General features: G+C 39.9%; 1 protein-coding gene across 5 annotated transcripts in view; it reads left to right on the top strand.

Annotated features, from left to right (window-relative positions):
- EDEM3 (ER degradation enhancing alpha-mannosidase like protein 3) overlaps positions 1-25,814 on the top strand; it is a 63,336-nt gene that overhangs the window by 24,319 nt on the left and 13,203 nt on the right. For 2 of the 5 annotated variants that reach the window (XM_084782101.1, XM_084782104.1), the window contains exons 7-18: positions 3,162-3,296; positions 5,042-5,147; positions 11,863-11,960; positions 14,768-14,893; positions 15,225-15,308; positions 16,203-16,286; positions 16,942-17,066; positions 20,546-20,711; positions 20,954-21,108; positions 22,072-22,225; positions 24,488-24,679; positions 25,338-25,503. In XM_084782101.1, coding sequence (XP_084638227.1) covers positions 3,162-3,296; positions 5,042-5,147; positions 11,863-11,960; positions 14,768-14,893; positions 15,225-15,308; positions 16,203-16,286; positions 16,942-17,066; positions 20,546-20,711; positions 20,954-21,108; positions 22,072-22,225; positions 24,488-24,679; positions 25,338-25,503 — 1,591 coding nt within the window. Of the gene's footprint in view, positions 1-3,161; positions 3,297-5,041; positions 5,148-11,862; positions 11,961-14,767; positions 14,894-15,224; positions 15,309-16,202; positions 16,287-16,941; positions 17,067-20,545; positions 20,712-20,953; positions 21,109-22,068; positions 22,226-24,487; positions 24,680-25,337; positions 25,504-25,814 lie in introns of all 5 variants that reach the window. The other 3 variants (XM_084782103.1, XM_084782102.1, XM_084782100.1) reach the window with 3 other exon arrangements.

Here is a 25,814-nt window from a genome sequence, read left to right as displayed (position 1 = left end):
AATCTGCCTCTGCCTCGCTAGCACTGGGCTACAGCTACACACTGCCAAACCTGGCTTTTTTACATGAGTAACAGGGTTGAACTCGAGCCCTAATGCTTGCTCTCTAAGCACTTTACCAACAGACCCATCTCCCTAGCACCTCCTGATTTCATGCTGCTGTAACACTAGAGGCAGGCGTTACATTGAAGCAGAAGGTGCTGCAAGTTTTAGTGTAATCAAAGAGACTTGTTATTTTTCTATTCCTTGTATGTCAAGAGAGTTTGAAATGATTATTTTAGAAGAGGACTAGCTTTCCTCCCTTCCTAATGCACACTTATTGATCAATTACTTTGGTTCATGGAAATGATATGATCAGTTTCTCTTGGATCTCATGATACATGATAGACTCTGCATTAGTGGCTCTAAGTCAGAAGAATTTGCTAGACAGAAATACTTTTGTATGATTTATTGGTCTTTACCCCCCTTTTCTTTTTGTGGGGCCTTTTGCATGCTAGGCAAGTGCTGTACCCTTGCTGCATCCCAGTCTAGAATGTTCTTAAATTTTTTTAACCATCTCATACATGTATATAAGGAAGTTTTATCATTTTCATCTCTGTTACCTCTTTTCCTCCTTCATCTCTTCTGCTGAAATACGTCTTTTCCTCAACAAGTGAGACTTGCCCTGCTACTTTCATGATTTTCTAGTGTGTGTCTCTCACTGGGTTTAACTAGGGTTGCTGCTGTGAGCATGGGTGGGAGGTTGTTTATTGGAGCATGAACAACTTACCCCTCCCCTCCCCAAGATGACATGGTGATGGCTCCAGTCTCGTACTGTACTTGTACTTCTGTGAGTTCCTGAGTGCAGTGGCTATTAAAAACTCACATAGGAGCCAGGTAGTGGTGGTGTATGCCTTTAACCCCAGCGCTTGGGAGGCAGAGGCAGGCGGATTTCTGTGAGTTCAAGGCCAGTCTGGTCTACAAAGAGAGTTCCAGGATAGCCAGGACTACACAGAGACACCCTGTCTCGAAAAACCAGCGAAAACAAAACAAAACAACTCACATAGAAACTTTATCCATACTTTTAAATATCATTTCTTCAAAGCTGATTAAATATCTTCAGTACCAATTCTCAGATCTTATTGTTTGACTATGACTTGGATTTTATCATCTTTTTTTTTTTTTGAGAATTTCACACATGAGTGTTCTATTTACATTATTTCCACCTCTCCTTCTGCCCTCTGCAGCACCTTTCATGCCCCTACTCCCTCTCAAACTCATGATCTTTTAAATTATTTTCTCACACACACACACACACACACACACACACACACACACACATGCACGCACGCACATACGCACATACACGTGCGCACGCGCGCAACACACACACACACTCTGTTGAGTCCAGTGTTTTTTATTAGGTCTGACCACTTGGATTGAATAACCTCCCTTGGCAGCTGTTACTTTTCTGTAGTTTGTGAGATGTTCCTATCTATGTTGGAATGTCAGTAGATGTGTGGGTCTTGGTTAGGTAACTGCATTTTTGAGATTTCATGAGTGTAGCTCCCTGTTATATATAGAAGACACTGTCCCACAGCGGGCATCCTGGTCCTCTGACTCTTACAGTCTTTCCGCCTCTTCTTCCACGATGTTCTTGAACCTTGTGTAGGGTTATGTGGCAGGTGTGGGCACCCCACGGTCGGTTGTTCTCTGCATTGTGACGAGCTGTGGCTCCCTGTAATGGCCTCAAGCTGCTGCAGAAAAAGCTTCTTGATGAGAGCGAGAGTGATGCTTGTCCGTGGGGTAGGATAGCATTTAGAGTGCTTTAGGGAGTGTCACTGGTTAGGAAAGTGGCAGTAATAGGTTCTTTTTTACTGTCCATGGCCTGATTAGCTATCCTTCTTAATTTGCAGGTACTCTCCCAACCCAGTGATATTTTATCACCTCAATTTTAGTATTATTTTTGTCAGTTGCTCTTTCTTTGCAGTTATTTGTGACTTTCATTATTATTAATTGTTTATTTTTATATCTAGCCTAATGATTCTGTCTGGATTTTAAGCTCCTTAAAGGCAAAGGTCTATTTCTTTATATCTTACCGTAATATCTACTATATAATACAATAGTTCTCAACCTGTGGCTTGTGACCCCTGGTGGGTTGAACAACCTTTTTATTGGGATTGCATATCAGATACTTATATTACAATTCATGACAGTAGCAAAGTTATAGTTATGAAATAGTAACTAAAGAAGTTTTATGGTTGTGTGTTAGCACAACATGAGGAACTATATTAAAGGACATTAGCATTAGGAAGGCTGAGAACCACTGCCATAATAGGTATTAAGTATTGATCAGGACACTGGAGGTGGGGAGTCACTGTCCTCAGTGATGTAGCCACTGGTGAGTTCCCATGCTCCAGAGGGTAGCCTCATATCCATATGGGCAGCCCCAGCTAAACTCAGTGAGTCACAGAAAAATAAAAACAAAAATGATAGGGCCTGGTGAGATGAATCAGTGAATAAAGGCCCCTGCCATCAAGCTCAATGACCTGAGTTCGAGCCTCAGGCCCACTTAGTAGGAGAGAGAACTGACTTTCCATGATTAGCATGCTGTACCTCCTCCACACACAATAAATAATAAATGTAATTAAAGAAAGCGTGCTAGTGGGAGGAGGACTTTATGGCGGGAAAGGAGGACCAGAGGGGAGGAGTGAGGAGTGTGATCAGCATGTATTGTATACATGCAGAAATTGTCAAAGAATAGGTTAATTCTCAAAACCTATAAAAATTAATCTCTTCTAAATATAGACTGTAACAATCAGATTTTTCCCTGTGAGGTATTTAACATTGTACTGGTTTCATAAATTCTCAATTAAGCTTAATTTCTCCTAAGGCTGATCCTACTCTGTATTCTTTTAATGATTGTATTGTTATAATGATGTTGCATTATTACATTGTCAAGAAAGAAAATCAGGGAGAACTTCCTTACCCCATAAATTCTGTATGCTCAGAATATATTTTCCTAGAGGATCACTGGAGAGCCTCAGCGATCCTTGGCTTCAGCTCACTGTTCATTCACTTCATGGGTTGTTTTCATAGTCTGATAAGCCCTGGTTTACAGTGAGAGAGCACAAGCTCATTTATCTCTTTGTACTTGCTCTTGGTAACATTTTCATTGTGTTTAGATTAACTTAAAGTTTGGCATCAGAAAACCAGAAGCTCGGACAGGAACTGAGACAGACACCTGTACAGCCTGCGCGGGGACCTTGATCCTTGAGTTTGCTGCTTTGAGTCGATTCACAGGAGCAACAATATTTGAGGTCTGCTTTTCATGGCCTTTGATGTCCTGGGGTTTGGGAAGAGCTACCTTTGTATTTGTTTCCTTTGGCTGAGGATTAGGATTCTTCACTGTAGGATTACTGTTACTTTAATGTATTTTTAATCAGAGTTTAGTGTTACAGGCATGGAAATCATTGTGAAGCATCTCTATTAAATACAGATCATAAAGGACAATTTTAGCTTCCTTCTTAGAAGATTGTTTAACTGCATCATGAAATCTGATGACTCCTTGGTAGCACAGATATCCTTGTATCTGTTTTATTTGTTAGACTTCCAAATGGCTGGTTGTATCTCTGAAACCTGCACAAATCATTTAATAGTAAAGTGTTTGTGTTTAAGCCTTGATCAAGAGTCTAATGTATAAATTTGTTTATTTCAAAGGAAATATCCATTATTCAGACTTATATTACCCCATATATCTCAGTAAGAGAAATGTGCAGCCTGTGGGTGAACAAGTGCAGTTGGATTTAGAGGCCGTGTCTTTACTCTTTCCATTAGCTTATTTTGTTTTTCTAAGTAAATCTGTTCAAAAATCATGATTTTTAAAAAGTCTTGTAATATCCTTTGACAGAGCATTGCTCTTAACAGGGTTTTGAGCTATAGCCCCTCCTCCCCCGCGCCCGATAAAGTTTATGTGAAATCACATGGCTTAATTTTTGTCTCCCTCTCTTTTAGTCACAAGTTGAGAAATTGTGACCAGTGACAGTATGACCCACAACACCCAAACCATTTTCCATTTGACCCTTGTCAGAAAAAGTTTGCTGACCCTAACATATGGAGACCAATATTCAAACATAATAGAGTTCTTGTATTAGTGCCCTATAATTCAATTTTAAACATTGGATAAACCCATACTTTTACTGTGCCTGCTTTTTAAAGCTGTGCAATAGGCATAGGGAAATATAATCAGTATCAAGCTTTCCAGATTTGAAAATTCACCACTTAATTACAGTGGTGATCCACTTTACTGAAGTATAATTACCGTGTATCATTTGCATCAAGAAATGTAAGTGATTTTGTTCTCAATTGCCAAACCTACAAAGTAACAAATTAGGTTTAATGATTTTTTTTACAATGCTAAATAAATTCATGCCCTAAAATTAATTTAGAATTTTAACAATAGCTATCCTTTGCTATTCCACTTGTAAAATCTTTTTGTCCAAAGCTAAGAATTTTATATGGAATAATTTCAACTTAATATCTAATGAATACAAATAAAAGAAAGAAATTGTTTTAAGTTTTATGTGTGTGTGTGTGTGTGTGTGTGTGTACATTAATATACAAATGGTCCTCAGTAGCCTGGTTGATTTGCTAATTTTCCACTAATAAAATTATGTGTCACTTAAAAAAAAACAGTATCTGAAATGACTTTCAAAGACAGCATACCAACTGTGAATCTTCTTCAAGTTTGCTACGTGAGAATGGGTGAACACCTTAGGAGATTTCCACTTTGCGCTGAGGTGGTGAGAATTAACAAGTGCATGTAACTCTGTCAGCAGTTAGTATAATGATCCATGTGGGGTGTGACTCAGGCTACAAGAGTAAGTGACATTCTCCAGGGAGTAGCTGAAAAAGCACCAAGGCAAGAGTTGAAGGAAATTTATAAGAGGTTGTTTTAAGAATTTTGCTTAATTCTTAAAAGGTTCTGTGGCCCTTTGATTTATGGATTTTCCCCTCTTTGCCAAAAGCAAAGTTCTTCAAATATGCTTTTGTTTTTTAATTACAGGAATATGCAAGAAAAGCTCTTGATTTTCTCTGGGAGAAAAGACAGCGAAGTAGCAATTTAGTAGGCGTGACTATCAATATTCATACTGGAGACTGGGTGCGCAAAGGTATGCAAGCCAGGTATTGTTCTGTGCCTTAGTGTGGATGACGTTAACAGGGGCAGGGAGATACAGACACGGGAACTGGTTTCCTTGACGACTGAGGAGTCAGAATACTCCACCTCACCTCATGGTTTAGAGGCTATTTGATACGTTATCAGGGTCTCTCTCACCCCTTTGTGTGTTTGTGTGTGTTTTCTACCTCTGGAAAGACACTGGTACATAGACTCTGGAGTCATATTGTTGGATATTTAAGCTGTGAGATCTTGGGCAAACAATGTCACTGTGTTTGTGTGTAATGACTGCTGTGAGATGAGGCTTTAGTGTTGCTTCAGAGTTCCTATGAAGGTTAGCTGGCTTAGCTTGGAGGTCTGAGGGCAGTCCTGGCATGTGTGCACTTACTGTGAAGAGTCACTGATAATTTCTCTGAGATTATTTACTTCTGGAATCTAACCTGAGGAAATAATGCAAACCACAGGAAATTAGTTTTTAAAGACACTCACCACATATTTACTTTCAATCCTAGAAAACAGATGATCAGCAACATAAGAGCTTAAAAAGTTATATTCTACATGTTGTAGTATTAAGTTTTTAAAATTGATTGGAATTAGGGAAAGAAACATAACAATGTTATGAGCAAATAGTATATGGTATCAGATATCAGATAAAGAATATTTTATGTTTTAAAACTTCCCTAAAATACAAGTACTGGAGAATGGAAATACACTGGGATGTTCCTATCTTTTTTTTTTTTTTTTTGAGGTTATCTTATATATGTTTCTTTGTTTCCCAAAAGGCTTGTCTTGTTTATCTATAAATAAAAATAAGTACTTGTGTATAAATAAAAATTATATAGTTATTAATCTGACAGTTAAAAATATATATGCATATATTTAATATTATACAATTTTTATGTTCCTTCCCTTATTTTCCTCTTCTGTCCTCCTCCCCATTTGGTCCTGCCCTATCACCCCCCCCCTTCATCCTTTCATCCGTAACTCTTTACACTATTTCCCCTTTCTAGGGTGATCCAATTTTCCAACCAGTCCCTTACTCCATACCTAACCTCTATGGAAGACTTAGCAGCTAACATCCACATACCTTATTTATATTTGATGTATTTGAATCTGGGTTACCTCATTCAGATGATTTTTTAAAAAGAATAATTAATAAAATGTATATAAAATATACATACTATAATATTTTAAAGAGAAATATTTAAAATAATTTGAGTATCTGTCAGCTTTCTGAGTATGTTGATGTTTGCTGTGTCTCAGGCAATGTGCCAGTAATTTTATTTATATTCAGTGTTGTGATTTTGTTTTTCTCTGAAAGTTCCTTCATCTTACATTTGCAGCAGTGGTTTCAGAGTCTTTGCACAAGTTTGTGGGATGAACCCCTATCCCACGAGCCACGAGTAAGACGTCTACCTAGTGGGAGTGGCTTGGTCCAGGAAGCAGGAAGAGCCCTGGGTTCCCTGCGTGGCTTCCGTTAGACTCTGCTCCAAATCATGTAGCGGGAGAAACAGCTATGAGAAGTGTACGTCCTGCAAACCAGTAGGGCACATCACTCCACCATGGCAGCTCATTCCGGAAGCAGGGGAGAGGCAGGGATGACAGCTTTGCCAGTGATGGTGGTGGTTACAGGGTTGTGGCCAGGGTGTCATGCATGGAGAGCTCCTGGGGGCTGCTAAGTGGCAGGTGTTTCATAAACTCCCTCCTGAATCTGTAGATGACTGCTGGCACAGCAAGGCGACGTAAGTAGGCTATGGCAAGAGCTGGCAGGACCTGCACTATTACTCTTCTGGAACCCAGAGATGGGCGGGCAGGAAGCAGTGTGGAAGTGCACACCCCCACACAAATACGCCCTCATTATTCCTGTGCCGCACATACATTTATAATATGTATCTCTGCACTGCCGGGCGGGAATGATAATTTTCTTCTCTGTATTTTCTTTTTAATTATATTTTTTGTTATTGAAAATGAATTTTCAATTTAGATGTTTTTCTCGTATCCTCCGCCTCCCCTCGGGTTCTTGCAGACCCTCTCCTCCTCCGTGCTCACCCAACTTTAAGTTCTTTCTCAAAACAAAACAAAACCCTCAAACCCAATACCATAACAAAACCTAGAAAACAAATACCCTACCACTCAAAAAGAAAAAAAAAGTAACAAAATAAAAGGACACTAAAAAACTGTGTAGTCCATTATTTCTTTAACTGCTTATGAGCATTTGTGACCTGCCCTGGGTTATCTTTCTTTGTGTCTATAAAAATAATTACCTGCATTTAAAGAATTAAAATCTATAATCACTAATCTGACAACTAAAATAAATATAATGCTTATATTTAGTGTTATTCAAGTTTTTCTAAGTTTCCTAAATGGTTTCTGAGAGAATTTCATAATTCTGCAGTTTTTCTTAACATTTTTTAGGTTCTTAACTCACCTTTAATCTATTGTGTGTTAAAAATAGTAATTATAACCACCTTGAATTCATTGTAATTCCTGATGTATGACATGACCATTGGTTCAGGCACAACCCACTTAATTAGTCCCTTTCAGTAAGAAGCACTGTGAAGCAGCACCCACGGCAGTGACCTTGGACACAGCCCTGGTGTCTGTGATCCTTGATGCTCCTTCCAACTTTATAACGCTGCCCCACCCAGGTGAAGAACCCTTAATTCTTACATTGAGACATTTTCATATCCAGCTATTCCTAAAAAGAGTATTTGTTGTTGTTATTGTGTATATACACAACAACATTATATATTGTTGTTGTGTATATACAAAGTATATATACATTGTATAGACAACGTACAAAGTATAAACAATAACAGTATATACTGTTGTGTATATACAAAGTATAATACATTGTATGTTCTTTTGAGACTTTTTCACTTAACAATACATTACTAAGATCCATCCTTACTGCAGGGTGACATAACAATAATAAACCAATTTATAGACATTCAAGTTGTTTTTAAAGATTTTCCTAATGTGATCATTGATATTAGTAATGTTTTGAGGTTACTCCTTGCCCATGCATAAGTTTCTTTTGGCTATATAGGAGTAGACGTTTTAGATAATAGTATAAATTAATGTTCTCCGCTTTAGGAGATGAGTTTGTGTGTATTCGTGAGTTGTGTGTATTCTGTGTATTCTCTTCCAGTTTATGGCTCGTGCTTTCTCTTTAGGTTCTTTAATTTATGTCACATTCATCAGGTTTTTTTCTAATTAACCGTATTTTGTTTTAAGAACATCTCCTTAACATAATAGTAATATTTTCAAAATTTTGTTACTAAAATTGGTGTTTGTTTGACTATCTGAAGTTGATTGTTTTGACTTTACAATTTTTTTCAATTATATTTGTGATTCAGTGGTCTATCTAGTATATGTATGGTGGTTCCTATTATGAAAATTATTGAAGTGTTCTTTTTTGGCCTAAAACATGGACAGTTTTTATAAATGTTTCTTGCAGGTTTAAGAAAGAATATTTCCTATTGTTATTTGTAGAGTTCTGTACATGCCAGTTTTATCTGTTAATATTTTTGGTTTATTAGTGCATATTAATTGCAAAAGTAATGGGCTTCATTATGACATTGTCACAGGCATGTGCAGTATCTTATTCACTCTGCCTGTTTCTCTCGCTTACCCCTTCTCCCTCTTCCTCCTTCTCTACCCCTGGTAGTCTCCCTTTTACTTGCAGGGTGCTCTTCCACTCTGCACACACCTAATTTCTACATGTGACCGAAAACATATGATTCTTACTTTCTAAGTAGCATGTCTTAGTGTTCTATCGCTGTGGAGAGAAACCGTGGCCAAGGTACTGCTTGTGAAAGAAGGCATTTAGTTGGGGAACATGGAGGCACCCAAGCAGACCTAGTGCTGAAGAAATAGATAAGACTTCTATATCCTGAGCCACAGGCAGCAGAAGAGAGACACAATGGGTCTGGCTTGGGCTTTTGAAACGTTAAGGCCTACCCCTACTTACACAAGAAGGCCACACCTACTCTTAACAAGGCCACAACCTCCTTATCTTTTTAAAATAGTACCTAATGACTAAGCATTCAAATACAGAAGCCAATGGGATTCTGTCATTCTTATTCAAACTGCCACACAGCTTAATTACAGAGGAAGATTTTGAAGGTAAAGAGAAAAGGCTGTGCCATTTGAGTTAATCCAGCAGCAGCCACCTGGTGAGAAGGGGAGCTTTAAAGAAAGAATGAAGCCCAAGATGTTAGGGACAGCATGCTGAAAAGAGATAGAAGAACTCAGAAGAGCAGGTACATTTAAAAAGCTGTGGTGCAGTAAGTGACTGTACAGGCAGCAGGAATTCTAGGGAGGGCACATTGTCTCATTAAAAGGATAATGATTCCTCCCATCCCTTTAGTACGGCTTAAGGCAAGCCTGCCTCTCCTTCCTCAGGTGACTGACCAACCCAACTGGATTAACTTTTTTTTTTTTTTTTTTTTGAGACAGGGGATTCTTTGTGCAGCCTTGGCTGTTCTGGACTCACTTGGTAGGCCAGGCTGGCCCTGAACTCACAGAGATCCATCTTCTCTGCCTCCTGAGTGCTGGTGTTAAAGGGCTAAAGCCACTGAGCAGGACTGGACTGGATTAACTCTTAAGGGAAGAGACTGTGCACAGGCAGCTCAGTCCAGGAAACCCAAAAGCAGCAATTCCAGATATAGCCAGGAAGTGTCTGAAGGGAGCTCTGACTTCTTATTTCTTTCTAAGTGAGCACCCCTGTCTTGTAGACATGTGGGTGGGACTGGAACTCCAGCCCAGGCACTCATCCCTTCTGGTGAACAGCTTTGAAACTGGACCTCTGGGTTTTCATGGTGGAGATGGGCTGTCTCTGTTCCCCAGTTTCAGCTGTCCCCTAAATGATTTTAGGGTTATGTCTTCAGAGAGGGAAATGTTACAGTGGTATTGGAGGCCCATTAAGGGAAAGATGTTTTCTTCTGGTAAGAAGAATGGAATTAAAACAATTTTAAAATCCATACTGAGTTTCATAGTGGTTGGGCTAGTTTACATTTCTACTCAATTATCATAATGTATAGAGTCAACTGATTTTTTTGCTTGCTTAACCTGTCAAGAAGTAAAGTAGATGATTTCCAACATTGGTTTTCCCATCATTCCACTTTTGCTTTATGTCTCATTCGGTACTATGGGTACATTCGTTTTAAGTTGCTGTCTCTTCTTAGTTGATCTCCTCGTCACTATGTAGTGGTCCTGGTTTCCAGCCCTCTGTCTCTAAGTCGCTATCTCCACTGTATCTCTCAGTGTTGACCAGATGCACCTTTCCCCACCCTTCTTTCACGCCTTGCAGGTGCTTATGCTGTAAATGTGTGTTTATAAGATTTGCACATAACGAGATGGATTCTACCATTTTCCCAGGTTAATCTGTTGATATTTTGAATACATGTAGGCTTATGCTACTTTTTGTTATTTCAATATGTTGCGTCTTTTCTAGATTTTTTTCATCCTTTGGTTTCTGATTGGTATCTTTGTCTCTAAAGACAAACACAAAATGTGCTCTCTTATCCCTGTGCCTCCTCCTCCCCAACCCTTTCTGTTATATCAACCGTCTACATGGTGTCTCCATTTTTTGGGGGGGAGGGGCTTGTTTTCTTTCTCTGTCTCTCCCCTCTTTTACTCCCTTCCTCACTATGTGCATAGTAGCAAGCTTCATTTGAGGTGTTTACTTACTTGTACTTTACATATCACTTAAAATATATGGTCTGTCTCTTAATTAACTAATCCCTGAGGGTATGGATTCTGCTTCCAGTATTCAATCACCTGCACATGGAGAATATTTAGGGAAGAAAAGTTGCATCTATTCTAAACATATATAGATTTATTGTCTCTAAACAATACAGCATAATAAGCATGTATATAGCTTTTACGTTGTACTTTATGTTAACATGAATTTGGAGATGGCTCAAAGCATGTGAGGCTGTGACAGTTTACACCATTCAAATGGCACTTGAGCATCTTTGGATTCTGGCATCCCCAGGAGTCCTGAAGCCAGTGTTGTTCAGATAGCAGAGGTGATTGTGTGTGCTACCAAACTGTGTGCAGTAGTGTTCCCTAGGCACCGAAAATTCATTTCCCTGGCAGTCATTGCTTTAATACTGGAGTGGTGGCTTAGCGGGCTGTCATTCTCAGCTTAAGTTACTTTCCATCCAGTTTCTAAAATGCAGTTCTTTTGTTTTCAAACATCCTGTTAAATGTGGTATTGTTCTTATTTCTGTGCTCTAATATGTGGTAAAAAAAAGTGTTTTACATTTTTAGGTATAAGTTTTCTTTTTTCCTTTTAGCATTTTTTGGGGGTCTTTTAAACTTAAAATACTTTTAATTACTAAAATTTGGTTTCTATTTCTTTGTTTTTTTAGAGATTGTACTTTTTCAATTTGTGTTGGCTAAATCACTGTTATCTTATCCTTTATATATCTTAGATATGCTGGTATCTCTTTTCCTAAATAAGAAAAATTGTAACCAATTTTATATAGCAACTTTTAAAAACAAACTATTATCCTCTCAGGAGCTACTCTCTGCGTAGCAGATCTACTGAGCTGTGTTTCTAGAGAGGTGCAGTTTTTACATTGGAGAGTTTCATGTTAGCATTGACTTTATTCTGCTGTACTAGTGCCCTCCTGTGTGCTCTGTGATGCTGAGACATGTCAATAAAGGACCACATTTGTGTTTGTGTGTATTCCCTATAGATAGTGGAGTTGGAGCAGGGATCGACTCTTACTATGAGTATCTGTTGAAAGCCTATGTCTTGCTTGGAGATGACAGTTTTCTGGAAAGATTTAATACAGTAAGTTGATTTATTTTTCTATTAATTCTGTAGCTAATTCTGTTTGAGTCCAAGTTTGATGAAAACTTAACAACTTTTGACGTTTTTAAGCACCATGTCTTTAAATGTGGTGTAGTGTCTTGTCGGCACTCTCTGATGACGTTGGACAAGGCAATGTGTGAGTGAAATAAATCCAAAAAATAGTTCCCTTCTTATCTTTTATCAGAAATTTCTAAATCTGGCAGTGTGTGGCACAATAGGTAGGTTTGGGTTCTCCTAATTTTGTTTGAACAAAGAAGGCAATTGCTGGAATGGGTTACAGCTGCCTTTCTCTTCGGTTCTGATTCTATTTGAAATGTTGGAAGTTTGGCCTAGTCTCTGCACACACCACACAAGCAAGGTTTGACTAGGTCATACTTGTTCAAACGTGGCATCTCGAGGCTGGACCTCAAGAAGTGCACATAGAAGCTCTGGGAAAGGAGATCACTAGCCTCATCCTGGTTGCTTTTGTAACTGAAGCAAGCTAAGGTTAATGTAGCGAACTTAGCAGCTGTGTCATGATATTTGTTTAAACAGTTTCGTTTTTTTCTGCCACCCACCAGTTCACTTGTATTTCATATGTGATATGTTCTGATAGTGTAGTGAAAAGTAGGAGAGAGCTCATGGTTTCATCCTGTTTGGGTAGCATGCTGATTTTGTAAGCATCTCTGGTTGCCTTTATTTAGAGTTTTTATTTACACTATGATTAGAACATGGCTAAACATATGACACATTGTCAATAATAGTGGTTAAATACCAGGTAATCTAGCAAAAGAGCTTATTTAAAGTCCTGTTGAATTGGGGCTGGAGAGATGGCTCAGTGGTTAACAGCACTTGCTACTTTGGCAGAGGACTTTGGTTCAGTTCCTGACACCCATGTGGAGGCTCACAATCCCCTTAACCTCAGTTCTAGGCAATCCGATGCTGTCTTCTGGCCTTTTCAGGCACCAGGCATGCATATGGCACCCAAATTTGCATGTAGACACTCACACATACATATAAAGTAAAAATAAATAAAAAATTAAGTCCTAGTAAATTTTTGAATACTTAAAAACTCTAAAGTATATTATTTGCTAATAGTAAGATTTTTATCTTTTTAGAGATGAATTAGGACAGTAACTTATTTTTGTTGCTTCATTAATACCAGTTTGTCCTGTTTTCAAAGCTGAGGTGTATATAGGAGACGCAGTTTAAAAAGAGGAAAAGGTGTTTCAAGAACAGAAAAGGCAGAGATAGCAAACCATGAGAGCAGTTAACAGTGATCGTGTGCATTAGTTTTGGTAGTAGTGAGTACTGTAATATTGGGTTAGCCAAGAAGGGATCACATGTCCTAGATAACGGAGGAAAACTAAACTCTGTAAAGGTGGAGGCTGTGCTTTTGTTCCAAGGGGACCAGAGAGCATCACTGGTCCACACAGGCATCCTAACCATGAGCTCATCACACAGTAGATAGAGATGTTTAGATCTGCTTCTCTCAGAAGACCTTACCCTGCTTTTGCTCTGTATGTGTGTTCATATATTGTCATGTGTGTGTGCATGTATGTGGAGGCCAGAAACTGATGTTGAGTCGTCTTCAATTGGTATATGTATGCCTTACCTTAGTGAGACAGAATCTCTTCACCAAACCTAGAGGGATTTGGCTAGACTGGCTGGACCAGCAAGCCCTAGGGACCTTCCTGTCTACCTGCTGAGCCACTGGGGTTAGAGAGCGCTGCTGTGCCTGGCTTTTTTACTTGGATGCTGGGTGACCGAACTCAGGTCCTCAGGCTTGTGCAGCAAGCACTTTATCAACTGATCAGCCTTCCCAGCCCTAGGAAGCTTCGTATTAATTGTAGTCTTTAATATTCTGCCTTCCAAAGATACAGGATCTTGTGTGTGCCTTAGGGTACCGGTAAACTCTTGTCCCTCAGCCTCCCAGTGCTGGCATTGTGGGCAATACCATTGCACCCAGCCTCGTTTTCTTTTAATCAGTTTACCATCTTAGTAGCTATTTGTATGAACTATGATCGATGTCTGTCTGTCTGTCTGTCTGTCTGTCTGTCTGTCTCTGTGTATGTGTGTGTGTGTGTATGTGTGTGCGCATATGTGTTTATGTCCTTTTTTTTTTACATTAAAACCTCTTTTAATAGAAAATTAAATGTGATGAAATTTCAAGTCACGTTTTTATCATCTGCACTCTGATCATGTGATGCAATCTAATAAATTCCCTATTACAATTACATATGGATTCCATTGATTCTGTTCCCCTAGAGAATCTTAATACAGATGTTAAGCAGCATTCTAAGCCATTAAATATTATTTTCAATAAGATGTAAGACCCTTACAATAAGAGTTATGAGGATACAGCCATTTTTAACTCAAGATAGATTCTTCTCTAACACAATACATCCCGACCACAGTTTCCCCTCCCTCTGTCCTCCCAGCTCCTCTCCACCTCCCCTCTCACCAGATAAGAAAGGAGCAGGCCTCCAAGAGACAACAACAAAACACTGCGAAGTAAGATACAATAAGACGAGACAAATGCCTTCTTATAGAGGTGTGTATGTTCTTATATGGCATGTCCACATGTCTTAGGTTTGAAACCTTGCACATGCTGGACAAATATCCTCCCGTTGAGCTATACCCATACTTCTGCATCTGACTGGAAAAGTATATAGTATATATAACCTCTTCCATATTTACATAATCAGTTGACATATAGGGAATTTATATGTATATTCTGAATTTACTTACTGTGTTAGATATGTGTTTACATCTACTTTAGTGAACATGTTGTTATGGTCTTCCAGCATTACGATGCCATAATGAGATATATTAGTCAGCCGCCTCTCCTGCTTGATGTGCACATCCACAAGCCAATGCTGAACGCTAGGACCTGGATGGACGCACTGCTTGCCTTTTTTCCAGGTTTGCAGGTAAAGACACTTTTTCTTTCTTTCTTTTTTTGTTTGTTGTTTTTTGTTTTTGTTTTCAAGATGGGGTTTCTCTGTGTAGCCTTGGCTGCCCTGGATTCACTTTGTAGACCAGTGTGGCCTCAAACTCACAGAGATCACCTGCCTCTGCCTCCCAAGTGTTGGGATTAAAGGCATGAGCCACCACGCCCAGCCCCAAACTCATTTTTTTAATATTAGAATAAAATTATTTTAATTAAGTGCATTTGTTATCTCTAAAATCAAATGATAAAGTTATAGTTTCAAGGTTGTATTAATTCATGGTTTACTAAGTGATTTTGTTGTTAACTTCTAGGTTTTAAAGGGTGATATTAGACCTGCTATTGAAACTCATGAAATGTTATACCAGGTGATTAAAAAACACAATTTTCTACCAGAGGTAAGCAAATAATGACTGAAATTCTCCTACACACTGCTGACTGTTATTGAGTAAGTTTTGAATGAACTAATTTTAATTTTAAATAATTCCTTTATTAATTTCACAGAGGATTTGACATTCATAAAAAAGCTACAATAAAAATACGTGCTTGAAAGTACATACAATAAAAATACACAGAAGAAAACAGATAGAAGAGACATTAAGTGTCAGTTGACTTGATTTCACTAAATATTACTGAGTGTAGGTATATGAAAACAGAGCAGAGTGTACCATAAACAGTTTTGTCAATTAACGAGGTTAAAAGGAATTCGGAACACCAGAGAAGCACTACTTCAGAGGGAAAAGGAAAGAGGCAAAGGAAAACTCAGCTACTCATAGCGTAGCTGTATTTCTTGTCATTATTAAATGTCATTACTGAGGGCTTCTGAGTTCACTGTTGGCCCAATCAGCTATTTAAAAGCTAATGTAGGGCTGGGGAGATGGTTCAGTTGGTGGCATGCTTGCCATGCAGGCATGGAGACCTGAGTTCAGTCCTAGAGCCCAGGGAAATGTGCCTGTCACCCCAGAGCTGAGGAGTCACTGCTCAGCCAGCCCAACCTCCTTGGCCAGCCCCAGGCCAGTGAGGCCATCTCAGGAAACAGGATGGAATATACCAAGGACAGGGTTGACTTCCACAAGAACTTATGTGAACACACACATACGTGAACATGTTCACACAGTAACAATAGCTCATTACACTTGCTTAAGCAGTAGTATTTTAGTAACAATAGTATTTTATGGGGGAAAATGTTCCATGACTTGTATATGAATTCCTTTTACCGTTTGTACATATTACTTTGTATTCTGTATTTTTCAGTAACATGTTTATGCTTGCTTATATGTTGTTCTGTACAGGCATTTACTACAGACTTCAGGGTCCATTGGGCTCAGCATCCTTTAAGGCCAGAGTTTGCAGAGAGCACCTACTTCTTATATAAAGTAAGCTGACAACACTTCTGGCTTTCCCCTACTTTTTGTTGTCTCTCTTGCTCCTTTATAATAAAAATTAGTATTTAGTTATAATGATTGATATATCATGATTTGCATTCATTTAGTCCATGAAACTACAGAAGAGATTAGATTTGATGTTGACATAAAGCCTTTTCAGATATAGTTCTGAAGACCTGAGGTAGAGGCTTGGCTCCCAACAGCAGACATAGGAAATTGAGATACCAAGTATGGTATAAATGAGCCCCTCTGAGCACTGTGAGCTCTTCTGCTGTGAAGAAGGGCGACATGAGCAAACAAGGAAACTCAAACAAACAACACCACACCCAGCTTCTGTCAGGGTTTCTTTAAAGGGAAATGTTATATTGTGGATCTGCATCCTAAGGCATGTCTCCTCCCTTCAGCCAGGGAACTCTTTGAGCATTGAGAAGTGTACCTTAGCGGCCGAGGTTCACAGTTCCAATTGTCTGAAATTCTGTAAGACACATCTGAGGCGTACTTCCAAACCTCTGCCTGTGCAGCACGTGTGCTAGGGCCCAGCACAGGGCCTGGTCTAGTGGGCACACAGCAATTACCGGATGAATGAGCAGGTGTGTGGTGGCATGTAATCTATGTCTATATATACATATATTCTCCTTTTTCATAGGCTACAGGAGACCCTTACTACCTTGAAGTAGGGAAAACACTCATTGAGAATCTGAATAAGTATGCTCGAGTGCCTTGCGGATTTGCTGCCATGAAGGATGTTCGCACCGGGAGTCATGAGGACAGGTGAACAAGCACTGGGCCCCTTTTCTTAGCTAGGGACACAGCGCAACATACAGTGCAACATACAGCGCAACGTACAGTGCAACATACAGTGCAACGTACAGTGCAACGTACAGTGCAACGTACGGCCACTTGAGGGCTCAGGGAGCTGAGTGTTAGGGCCTCCGAGGATCAAACTTCGGGTCATGTGCTTTGGTGTGTGTGTTTTAAACTCTTGGATCCACTCATTTACAATCGTTTGAAAAGTCATGGTTTTTTGTTTTTTGTCATAATGCCTGTTTTGTAGTAGGTACTCAGATGATTTTTAAGTAGATATGTGAGTATTAAGTATCAAACCTTGTTACTAGGCACAGCTAAAACACTGTCTCCTGTGCTGTAATGGTTCCTTAAATATTATGTAAGAGAAATGATCAAAATAGTGAAAGAGCTGGATTGTTCTGTATCCAGTTAAGAGTTATTCAACAACATTATCATGGGCTTTGAGTCTGTCCTGGTAGGGAGACCAGTGCTGGTGTCTGTTTCATTGTGGTCCTGTAAAGTCCTCAAGTGATAAGGGCACACACATTGATCAGTGGTCATCCCTAACATGCCCGCTGTCTCAACATCACTTACACAGTCTTCATATATCTGAGTGGCCATGTGGCTAGCGAATGTCCATTTCCTAACTACTCCTGAGACCACATTATGTGCCAGTATTATACTCGCTTTACAAATTAGGTTTATAAAGGCTTTGAGCCTTTGAGTCAGTGCAGACAAGCACATATAAGCACACTTTCCAATGTGCTGCAGACATTCGGAAGGGGCGTGAGATCCAAGGGGGCATGTGACGTCACTGAAATGTTTCTGGAGAACGCTGAGTCCTGACAGATAAGCCAGAGTTAGAGGACAAAGTGAAAAATCATCTTAGGCAAAGGGACTGAAGTGATGAGAAGGACAGTACTCACAATCCCACAGCACTGGCCTTGGTCCCTCTCGAATGTTTCTGAGATAGTTATGGGCTTGGGGCTCCCTTGACTGTAGCTGAGGAGGAGAGGAGAGGCATTTGCAAGTGAACATACAAGTAACAGCAGGAGGCAGGCAAACACTGGTCCCCACACTCCAGGTGCTCTTTTGAGCAGTGCGTATGCTTAACGTGCAGCCAGTATATATACATTCATCCTCACCCACATTTTAAAGATGAAGAGCTGCCCTTGCGTTTTGTTTTTATTTCAGTAGCTATATTTTGTTAATCCCAGCTAGTCTCAGGCTGCTAATAAACATATTTTCTGCCTTGGCCTAGACCAGGCTGGCCTTGAACTCAGAGAGATCTGCCTGCCTCTGTCCCCGTGAGTACTGGGATTACAGGCTTGCGCCACCACGACAGGCTGATTTTTTTTTTTTAAAGCATAAATTTAGAATTTCATATTTGTCTTAGGGAATTTTCATTTTTGTTCCTGTCTCAGGAGTCTTGGCTAAACTGCCACTTTTTAGTATCTTGCAGCTTAAAAAATACAATTAATTTCCATCCAAATAATGAAGAAGAATTTTGGGTTAGGATTGTGACCAGGCTCCCCTCCCTACATGACACTTGAGAACTTTTATTGACAGGCTGTTTGTTTTGAGGTGTGTACTCCCTGCAGATCTATTGACATTATTCTGTAAGTCACAAGTGTTCTCATACAACACACACACACACACACACTCAGACACATAGACACAAATTTTTCAAAAGGAAAATATTTGTATTTTCCTAGTAACATGTGAATATGTGATTACTAAAAATTCAAATGACACCCTTCCCCCCTCCCCCATCCTCCCACAAAAAAAGAAAAGAAAGGCCTAAAATAACCCTGAGCTATTTGGTGGTCATTTGAGACATAGGTAGTAATCCCTTTGCATTTGCATTTGTGCATATGCTTATGGCTTTAAATACAACTAGATCATCTGGACCTTATAGATGACTGTTCTGTCTATGTCTTACTCTTTTCTAGATGTTTCCAGAGCATGTGTTATAATCAGTTCACAGATTTGTTCAGGATCACTATTGTTACTTATAGTCTACCCATCAGTCTGCAGTTATCAAAGTAGCATCAGGAAAGCTGAATTACAATAAGTGAGCTGCAGACTAGCAGGACAGTGTTTTTCTAACAAGATTTATATATAAAATGGGCCACAGAGTTTTAAAGTATTATATCCAGGAGATGGCTCAGTGGGTAAAGTGCTTGCTACACAATGAGAGGATCCGAGTGTGATTCCCAGCACCACGGAACAGGCCAGGCATGGCCATGTGTGTCTGTAAGCCCAGAGTTGCAGGGCCAGAAGCCAGACACCCAGAACTCACGGGCCACCCCATCTTACCACCTGACTAGTCCCAGGTGCAGTGCAAGACTTTGTTTCAAAAATAGTGTGGAGAGTGATAGAAGACACCCGTGTCAGCCTCTCACCCCACATGTGTGAGGAGTGATAGAACACACCCGTGTCAGCCTCTGACCCCACATGTGTGAGGAGTGATAGCAGACACCCGTGTCAGCCTCTGACCCCACATGTATACTCACACACTTGTTCGGATACAGGCAAAAGCCGGGCTGTGGTTTCACTCTCATGCCTAAGTCTGCTATTTTGTTCTTTGTTCTCTTTGAGGAACAGGAAGCAGAAGCCACAGGCTTTAGGTAATGTCCCAGTAGCCAGAGACCTCCTTAGTGGAAGACCTTCGTCTTCAAAGCCTAGGTCTTTAGAAATGCCCTTTCAACTTGCAGTCAATTTAGTAAGCATCTGTTGAGAGCCTACGATACAGCCTGTAAGTAAGCTGCAGGCATTTAGCATCATCAGAGCCTCAGGTGCCTTGTTGTGGGAGGTAGTAAATTTACTTAAATTTGATGTTACAATTCTGTCTACTCCCTATTTACTTTTTTCCTGACATGCCATCTTATTTAAATTTCTCTTTAAGATGTCGTAACATTAAACTATTTGTAAAGGCATGTGCACTCTTCCCCCACCCTTTCTCCCCTCAATTATGTGAATAAACAGATAGCTTACAGTTCTGGGAAATAAGAATTTACAAAGCTATGCCTGCAGTCATATGGCTTTGTATTCATTTTCATGGAACCTTTTTATAAATGATTCCTTCACCTTTAAAGCCTTCTTCATTACTTAAATGTCTGCATAACAAATGTCATCTAAGTGATGTACTTTATCCGTGTGTTACCATGACATTAAGATTCTTCTGTGGGACTCATCCATCAGCACGCTTCCTCTAGACTGCTGTGTGCCGTATTCGCCATAGTAGGAAGCCTGTCAGGAGTCTCGTGTGGATTTCTGATAGGGTTAGTGGCCTGTGTGGAGGCAGCACCTGTGGTCTTCTGTGCCATTGCATTATACTTGAGTTTAGGTTATTTTGAAAGTGGAGGATTGAAACACTCTATAGTTCTTTGGCTGTTTGAATTATACTGACTCTATAATTGATATTTGGATTTTTAAATATTTATTTGTGACTTTCGATTTAGAATGGATTCTTTCTTCTTGGCTGAAATGTTTAAATATCTCTACCTGTTATTTGCTGACAAAGAAGACATTATTTTTGACATAGAAGACTACATCTTTACAACAGAAGCTCATCTGTTACCTCTCTGGCTCTCTACCACAAATCGAAGCATCTCGAAGAAGAACACAGTGAGTTCTAAATTCACTGCCTCCCTCACTTTTTCACTTCTGTATATTTGCTTTATTTTGTTAAGTATGCAATAACCCATAGTTAGATTTCAGTTACTCTATGCATGGAGGAGGGAAGTGCTTGCAGTGTTGTCTCATTTTCTTTTGGGGCATTACTTATGTTTTATAAAAAATACTTGTTTTTTACCCATAATACTAAGTAACACTATTATTATTGGTTACATAATATTTTTATGTTCTAGACTTCAGAATACACAGAACTGGATGATAGTAATTTTGATTGGACTTGTCCAAACACCCAGATTCTTTTTCCTAATGATCCATTGTATGCTCAGAGCATCCGTGAACCCTTGAAAAATGTGGTGGATAAGAGCTGTCCAAGAGGCATCATCAGAGTGTAAGATACATTGTTTTCTATTTGTTAATACCCAGTTAATTCCCAATAAGTAACTGTGCTTAAGGATCTATGACAATAGTCAAAAAGACTTTCACCTAGGCCGGAGATACTGGGGTGTGTAGTTTTTATTTAATAAAAATTATTATGTGAACTTTTATGTATTTTTGTTTAATAGGAGATAAGATATAACACTTTTTTAATTTCTCTAGCTCATTTTTAGACATGAGACTCATCGACTATTTCCTTGTGTCTTATATGTATAAGAAAATGCTTTTCTCCATTTGCTTGTAGTTTCTGCCTAGTGGAGAGACAGTTTTTGTATGCTTCACTTGTGTTATATTCTTTTTAGAATTTCTTTTAGTCTTAATTATCTAGATAGCTATTAGAAAAGCCACTGACTACAAGGGAGCTAAAAGAATGAAATAGGTATTATTATCCACTGATGAAAGTATTGTTTTGCTTTTAAAATGCTGTGAAGGATGGCGAGGTGGTTCGGCAGTTAGGAACACTGGCTGCCCTTTCTGAAGACCCAGGTTCAATTTCCTGCACCCACCTGCCAGCGCACAGCTATCTGTAACTTCAGTTCCAGGGGATGTGATACCCTCTTCTGGCTTCAAAGGGTACTTCATGCACAAGGTGCACAGACCACGTACATGCAGACAAAATACCCATACACAGAAAATTTTTAAAAATTAAAACAAAAAAATGGTAGAAAAGCTTATAGAAAAAGACAGCAGACACAATCTAGTTTACTGGAAACACACACACACACATGCTCGCAGACATGAAAGTTGCAGTTTGTTAATAATAAGAATTATGCGTAGGAAAATAAATTAGTTCAGCGTCACCAGTTATAAAATGAGCAGTTTTGCGAATATCTACTAAGATTACTGTCACTTGGTTTCTATATGTCACTGCTTGTGATGTGTAGTTGTAAGCCTCACCTCTGATTCCTTCCAGCAGAGAGGAGAGTTTGAGAAGTGGAGCTCAACCTCCTCTGAGAGCCAGAGATTTCATGGCCACTAACCCTGAACATTTAGAAATCCTGAAGAAGATGGGGGTGAGTTTGATTCACCTCAAAGATGGGCGAGTCCAGCTGGTCCAACATGCAATCCAAGTAAGACATTGCTGTATGGGCTAGGTACTGTCTCTTGTGCTGTAGCTTGGATAGGGTGATGGCATTTGTGGTGTGAACTTTCAGAATAAACATACACACAGGTCTTTTGGAAAGATGCTAATTCCATAGGTTGAGATAATTTGTTTATATCAATATAGTCAAATATAGGACATAAATTAAATTTTCTTTCTCATTTCATCGTCTTTCCATTGTTTTATTTTGAGTTAGTGGTTGATTTTAATATTTATATAATAATATTTCACATTATTGTAGTTAAAAAAAAAACCCTGAATCTACGTATTTCATTCATCACAGTAATGAAGCTTTTATGTACATGAAAAAGATGACATACCTTTTGGATAAATTTTTTTCAATAATTAGTTATGTGCATTGGTGCGAGGCTGTCAGATCCCTGGAACTGGCATTACAGACAATTGTGAGCTGTCTTGTAGGTGTTGGGAATCGAACCCAGGTCTTCATGCTAGTAATCACTGCGCCATCTCTCCAGCCACCTTAGATAAAGTTTTACTGGTTTTAAAAGTTTTTATAACACGAACCCTTTAAGTTATTTACCTTATTAGCAAATTGATTCTGAACAACACAGTATTCTGAATAATTGTAAGCTAGAACCACACTCAGACAATGTGTGTTTACTCTCAAATTCAGTTTTCCCACAGCGTTACCTTTCCCTCCAGTCTGCCCATTTTCCTGCCATTCCCATCTTCCAGTTAAGAGTATTCCTGTGTTCCATGATCCCTGGTTGGGAGCGTGGCCTCTCTAATGCTTTTACGTGGTGGTCTCCTGATCACTAATACAATTTAGCTTTGCTGTGGCTCTTAATCTTCCCCTTCTTAAAACACTTGTTTCTCTTTGGCTCCCAGGGTGTTCCAGCAGCGTAGTTCTCTCAGCCTTGCTCCCTGGCACACCCACTCAGGGGTGTAGGATGGCACAAGACTCTAAGTGACACTCTTTCCTCTCTGTTCTCTCCTCCAGCAGTCGTCTGCTTCGGCTACGAGCTTTAACAGGTGCCTGCTTGGGCACATGCATATAGCACTCGTTCCGAACTTTAATCCCAAACCCAGCTTTAATGCACGAGTGTGTGTGTGTGTGTGTGTATGTGTGTGTGGGTAGGTGTATGTGTGTGTGTGTGTATGTGTGTGTGTCTGTGGGTGGGTGTATGTGTGTATGTGTGTGTGTGTATATGTATGTATGTGTGTATGTGTGTCTGTGTGTGTGTGTGTGTGTGTGTGTATGTATGTATGTGTGTATGTGTGTGTGGGTGGGTGTATGTGTGTGTGTGTGTATGTGTGTGTGTCTGTGGGTGGGTGTATGTGTGTATGTGTGTGTGTGTATATGTATGTATGTGTGTATGTGTGTCTGTGTGTGTGTGTGTGTATGTATGTATGTGTGTATGTGTGTGTGTATGTCTATGCCACATGTGTCTACCTCCCAGCCTCCATCCGCCCTCACTAGAACTGTGCCTTTCTCTGCTGCTTCCTGTCCTCACCTCAGCTCTCTTCTCTGTCCTCCATGTCAATAAACTTGTCATTCTCCGCACCTTTTCCAGTGCTAGAAATTTCAGAGTGGGGGATTGAACTCTCAGTGTCTTTCTGTCCCCCAGCTCCCTACATCGACCCCCTGCCGTGTTTTGCAAAGTGCTTCAAGTGCATTTTCTTTTTCCTGTGATGGATAGTCTTCAGCTTCTTGGTTGAGACTCCGATCTCAGTTACCCACGTGCAGAATCAGTTATCTGTGCCTTTTCACGGTAGTTGTGTAGCATAGCTAGCTTTTGCATGTCTTTCTCCACTAGACACGAACTTGAACACTACTTCAGCCTCCATGTGGGGACAGAATAGGTGCTCACTGCATGTTTGGAACCTTACTGAATCTGCTTGTTCAGAGTTTCAAAGAGGAAAGATGAGGGTCAAGCAAGAAGCTTTTTTCCCCCTTCAAAGGGGAAGCCAGTGGAGGTAAACAAGCTAAAGGGGACTTGAGCATTTGACACAAGTACAGCTTCAAGTCTCCGTCAAAGGTGGTTTACATAGTGGAAAAGAGACGCTGGGAAAAGTTACAGATAATTGTTTTCAGAAAATTTAGTTCCTGCAAGTGGTGTATTGAGAGCAAGTTAGGTCACAAATATTTAGTAGGGATCTAAACTAAAAGGAGAGAAATTCCATGTGGAAGTCTGTTATTTAGGAAGTCAAAAAGATGGGAAAGTTTGTGGGAGGAAAGCTAAGCTAAACCAGGTTGTTTCCTTCATAGGCTGCTAGCTCGATTGATGCTGAAGATGGGCTGCGGTTCATGCAGGAGATGATTGAGCTGTCCAGTCAGCAACAGAAAGAGCAGCAGCTGCCTCCACGGGCCGTACAAATCATCTCCCACCCGTTTTTTGGCAGGGTAGTCTTAACTGCTGGGCCAGCTCAGTTTGGGCTGGATCTGTCTAAACACAAAGAGGTATGTGCACACCAGTATCAGCTTATGGAGTAGTAAGTGTGTGATTGATTTGCCTCCAACTTAGGAGCTTTATGTTTAGAAGCTGGGAGTTCGGTATACATTTCAGGGTAGAAACACATACTCAACTGTGTGAGACCTGGCTTCCGTCCCCAGTACAACAAAACAAATCATCTCCTAAACATCCGGCCTCCTGCATTTTAGTTAAAGACGGCTGAGTCCTTAGAGGGCTTGCCGTGCACTCTTGAGGACTCGAGATCAGCCCCATGCACCCACAGAGAAGCCAGGCCTGTTATGGTACTCTTTTAATCCCAGCACTGGGGAGGAAAGACATGAGGATCCTTGAGGATTCCTGGCCAGCCAGCCCAGCCTAATCTGTGATTCCCCAAAGTTCCGTGACGAACCCAATATCAAAAGATAAAGCAAATGACTCTTGACCATAGATGAGATTGCTTAATCTGTAGCTTCTGCATATGCGCGCTCGCGCGCGCGCGCACACACACACACACACACACACACACACACACACACACACACACACGAATGAGAGACAGAGACACAGAGAAATAATTATAATTTCCTTCCCTTAAAGTCTAAAGTTAAGTGTCTAGGTTATAACTGAAGAAGATAAAAGATTTAGGTTGCTTTTTATTTCTGACAGACGAGAGGATTTGTTGCAAGCAGTAAACCATATAATGGTTGTTCAGAGCTCACTAACCCTGAGGCAGTGATGGGAAAAATTGCCTTGATACAAAGAGGACAGTGCATGTTTGCAGAGAAGGCACGCAACATCCAGAACGCTGGAGCCATTGGTGGCATTGTCATCGGTGAGTAACCTCTGGGTCAGTGTCGTGACTAGGAGAGGTGATTGGGGCCCTTTTCTCCCTTAAAATGCTGTCAAGGGGTTATCAGGCTATTTGTATTTTAACAACATAAAGGATAGATGATTTGATGACGTGATCATTTCTATAAATTTATTAGCTTTCTTGAAAATCCCAATACTGGTTTTTCTATTTGATATCAGTGAAAATATTTGGGGAAAGTATGAGGGTGGAGTCAGAGTGTTGTGAAAATGTCCCACACTCTGGAAAAGAATCTGCCCTTGAGACCTAATGTCTCCAGGTAAGAATTAGACCCA

This window comes from Acomys minous, assembly GCF_964271855.1.
Source record: "Acomys minous genome assembly, chromosome: 1".
Taxonomy (NCBI): domain Eukaryota; kingdom Metazoa; phylum Chordata; class Mammalia; order Rodentia; family Muridae; genus Acomys; species Acomys minous.
This window is presented reverse-complemented; position numbering and strand designations above follow the sequence as displayed.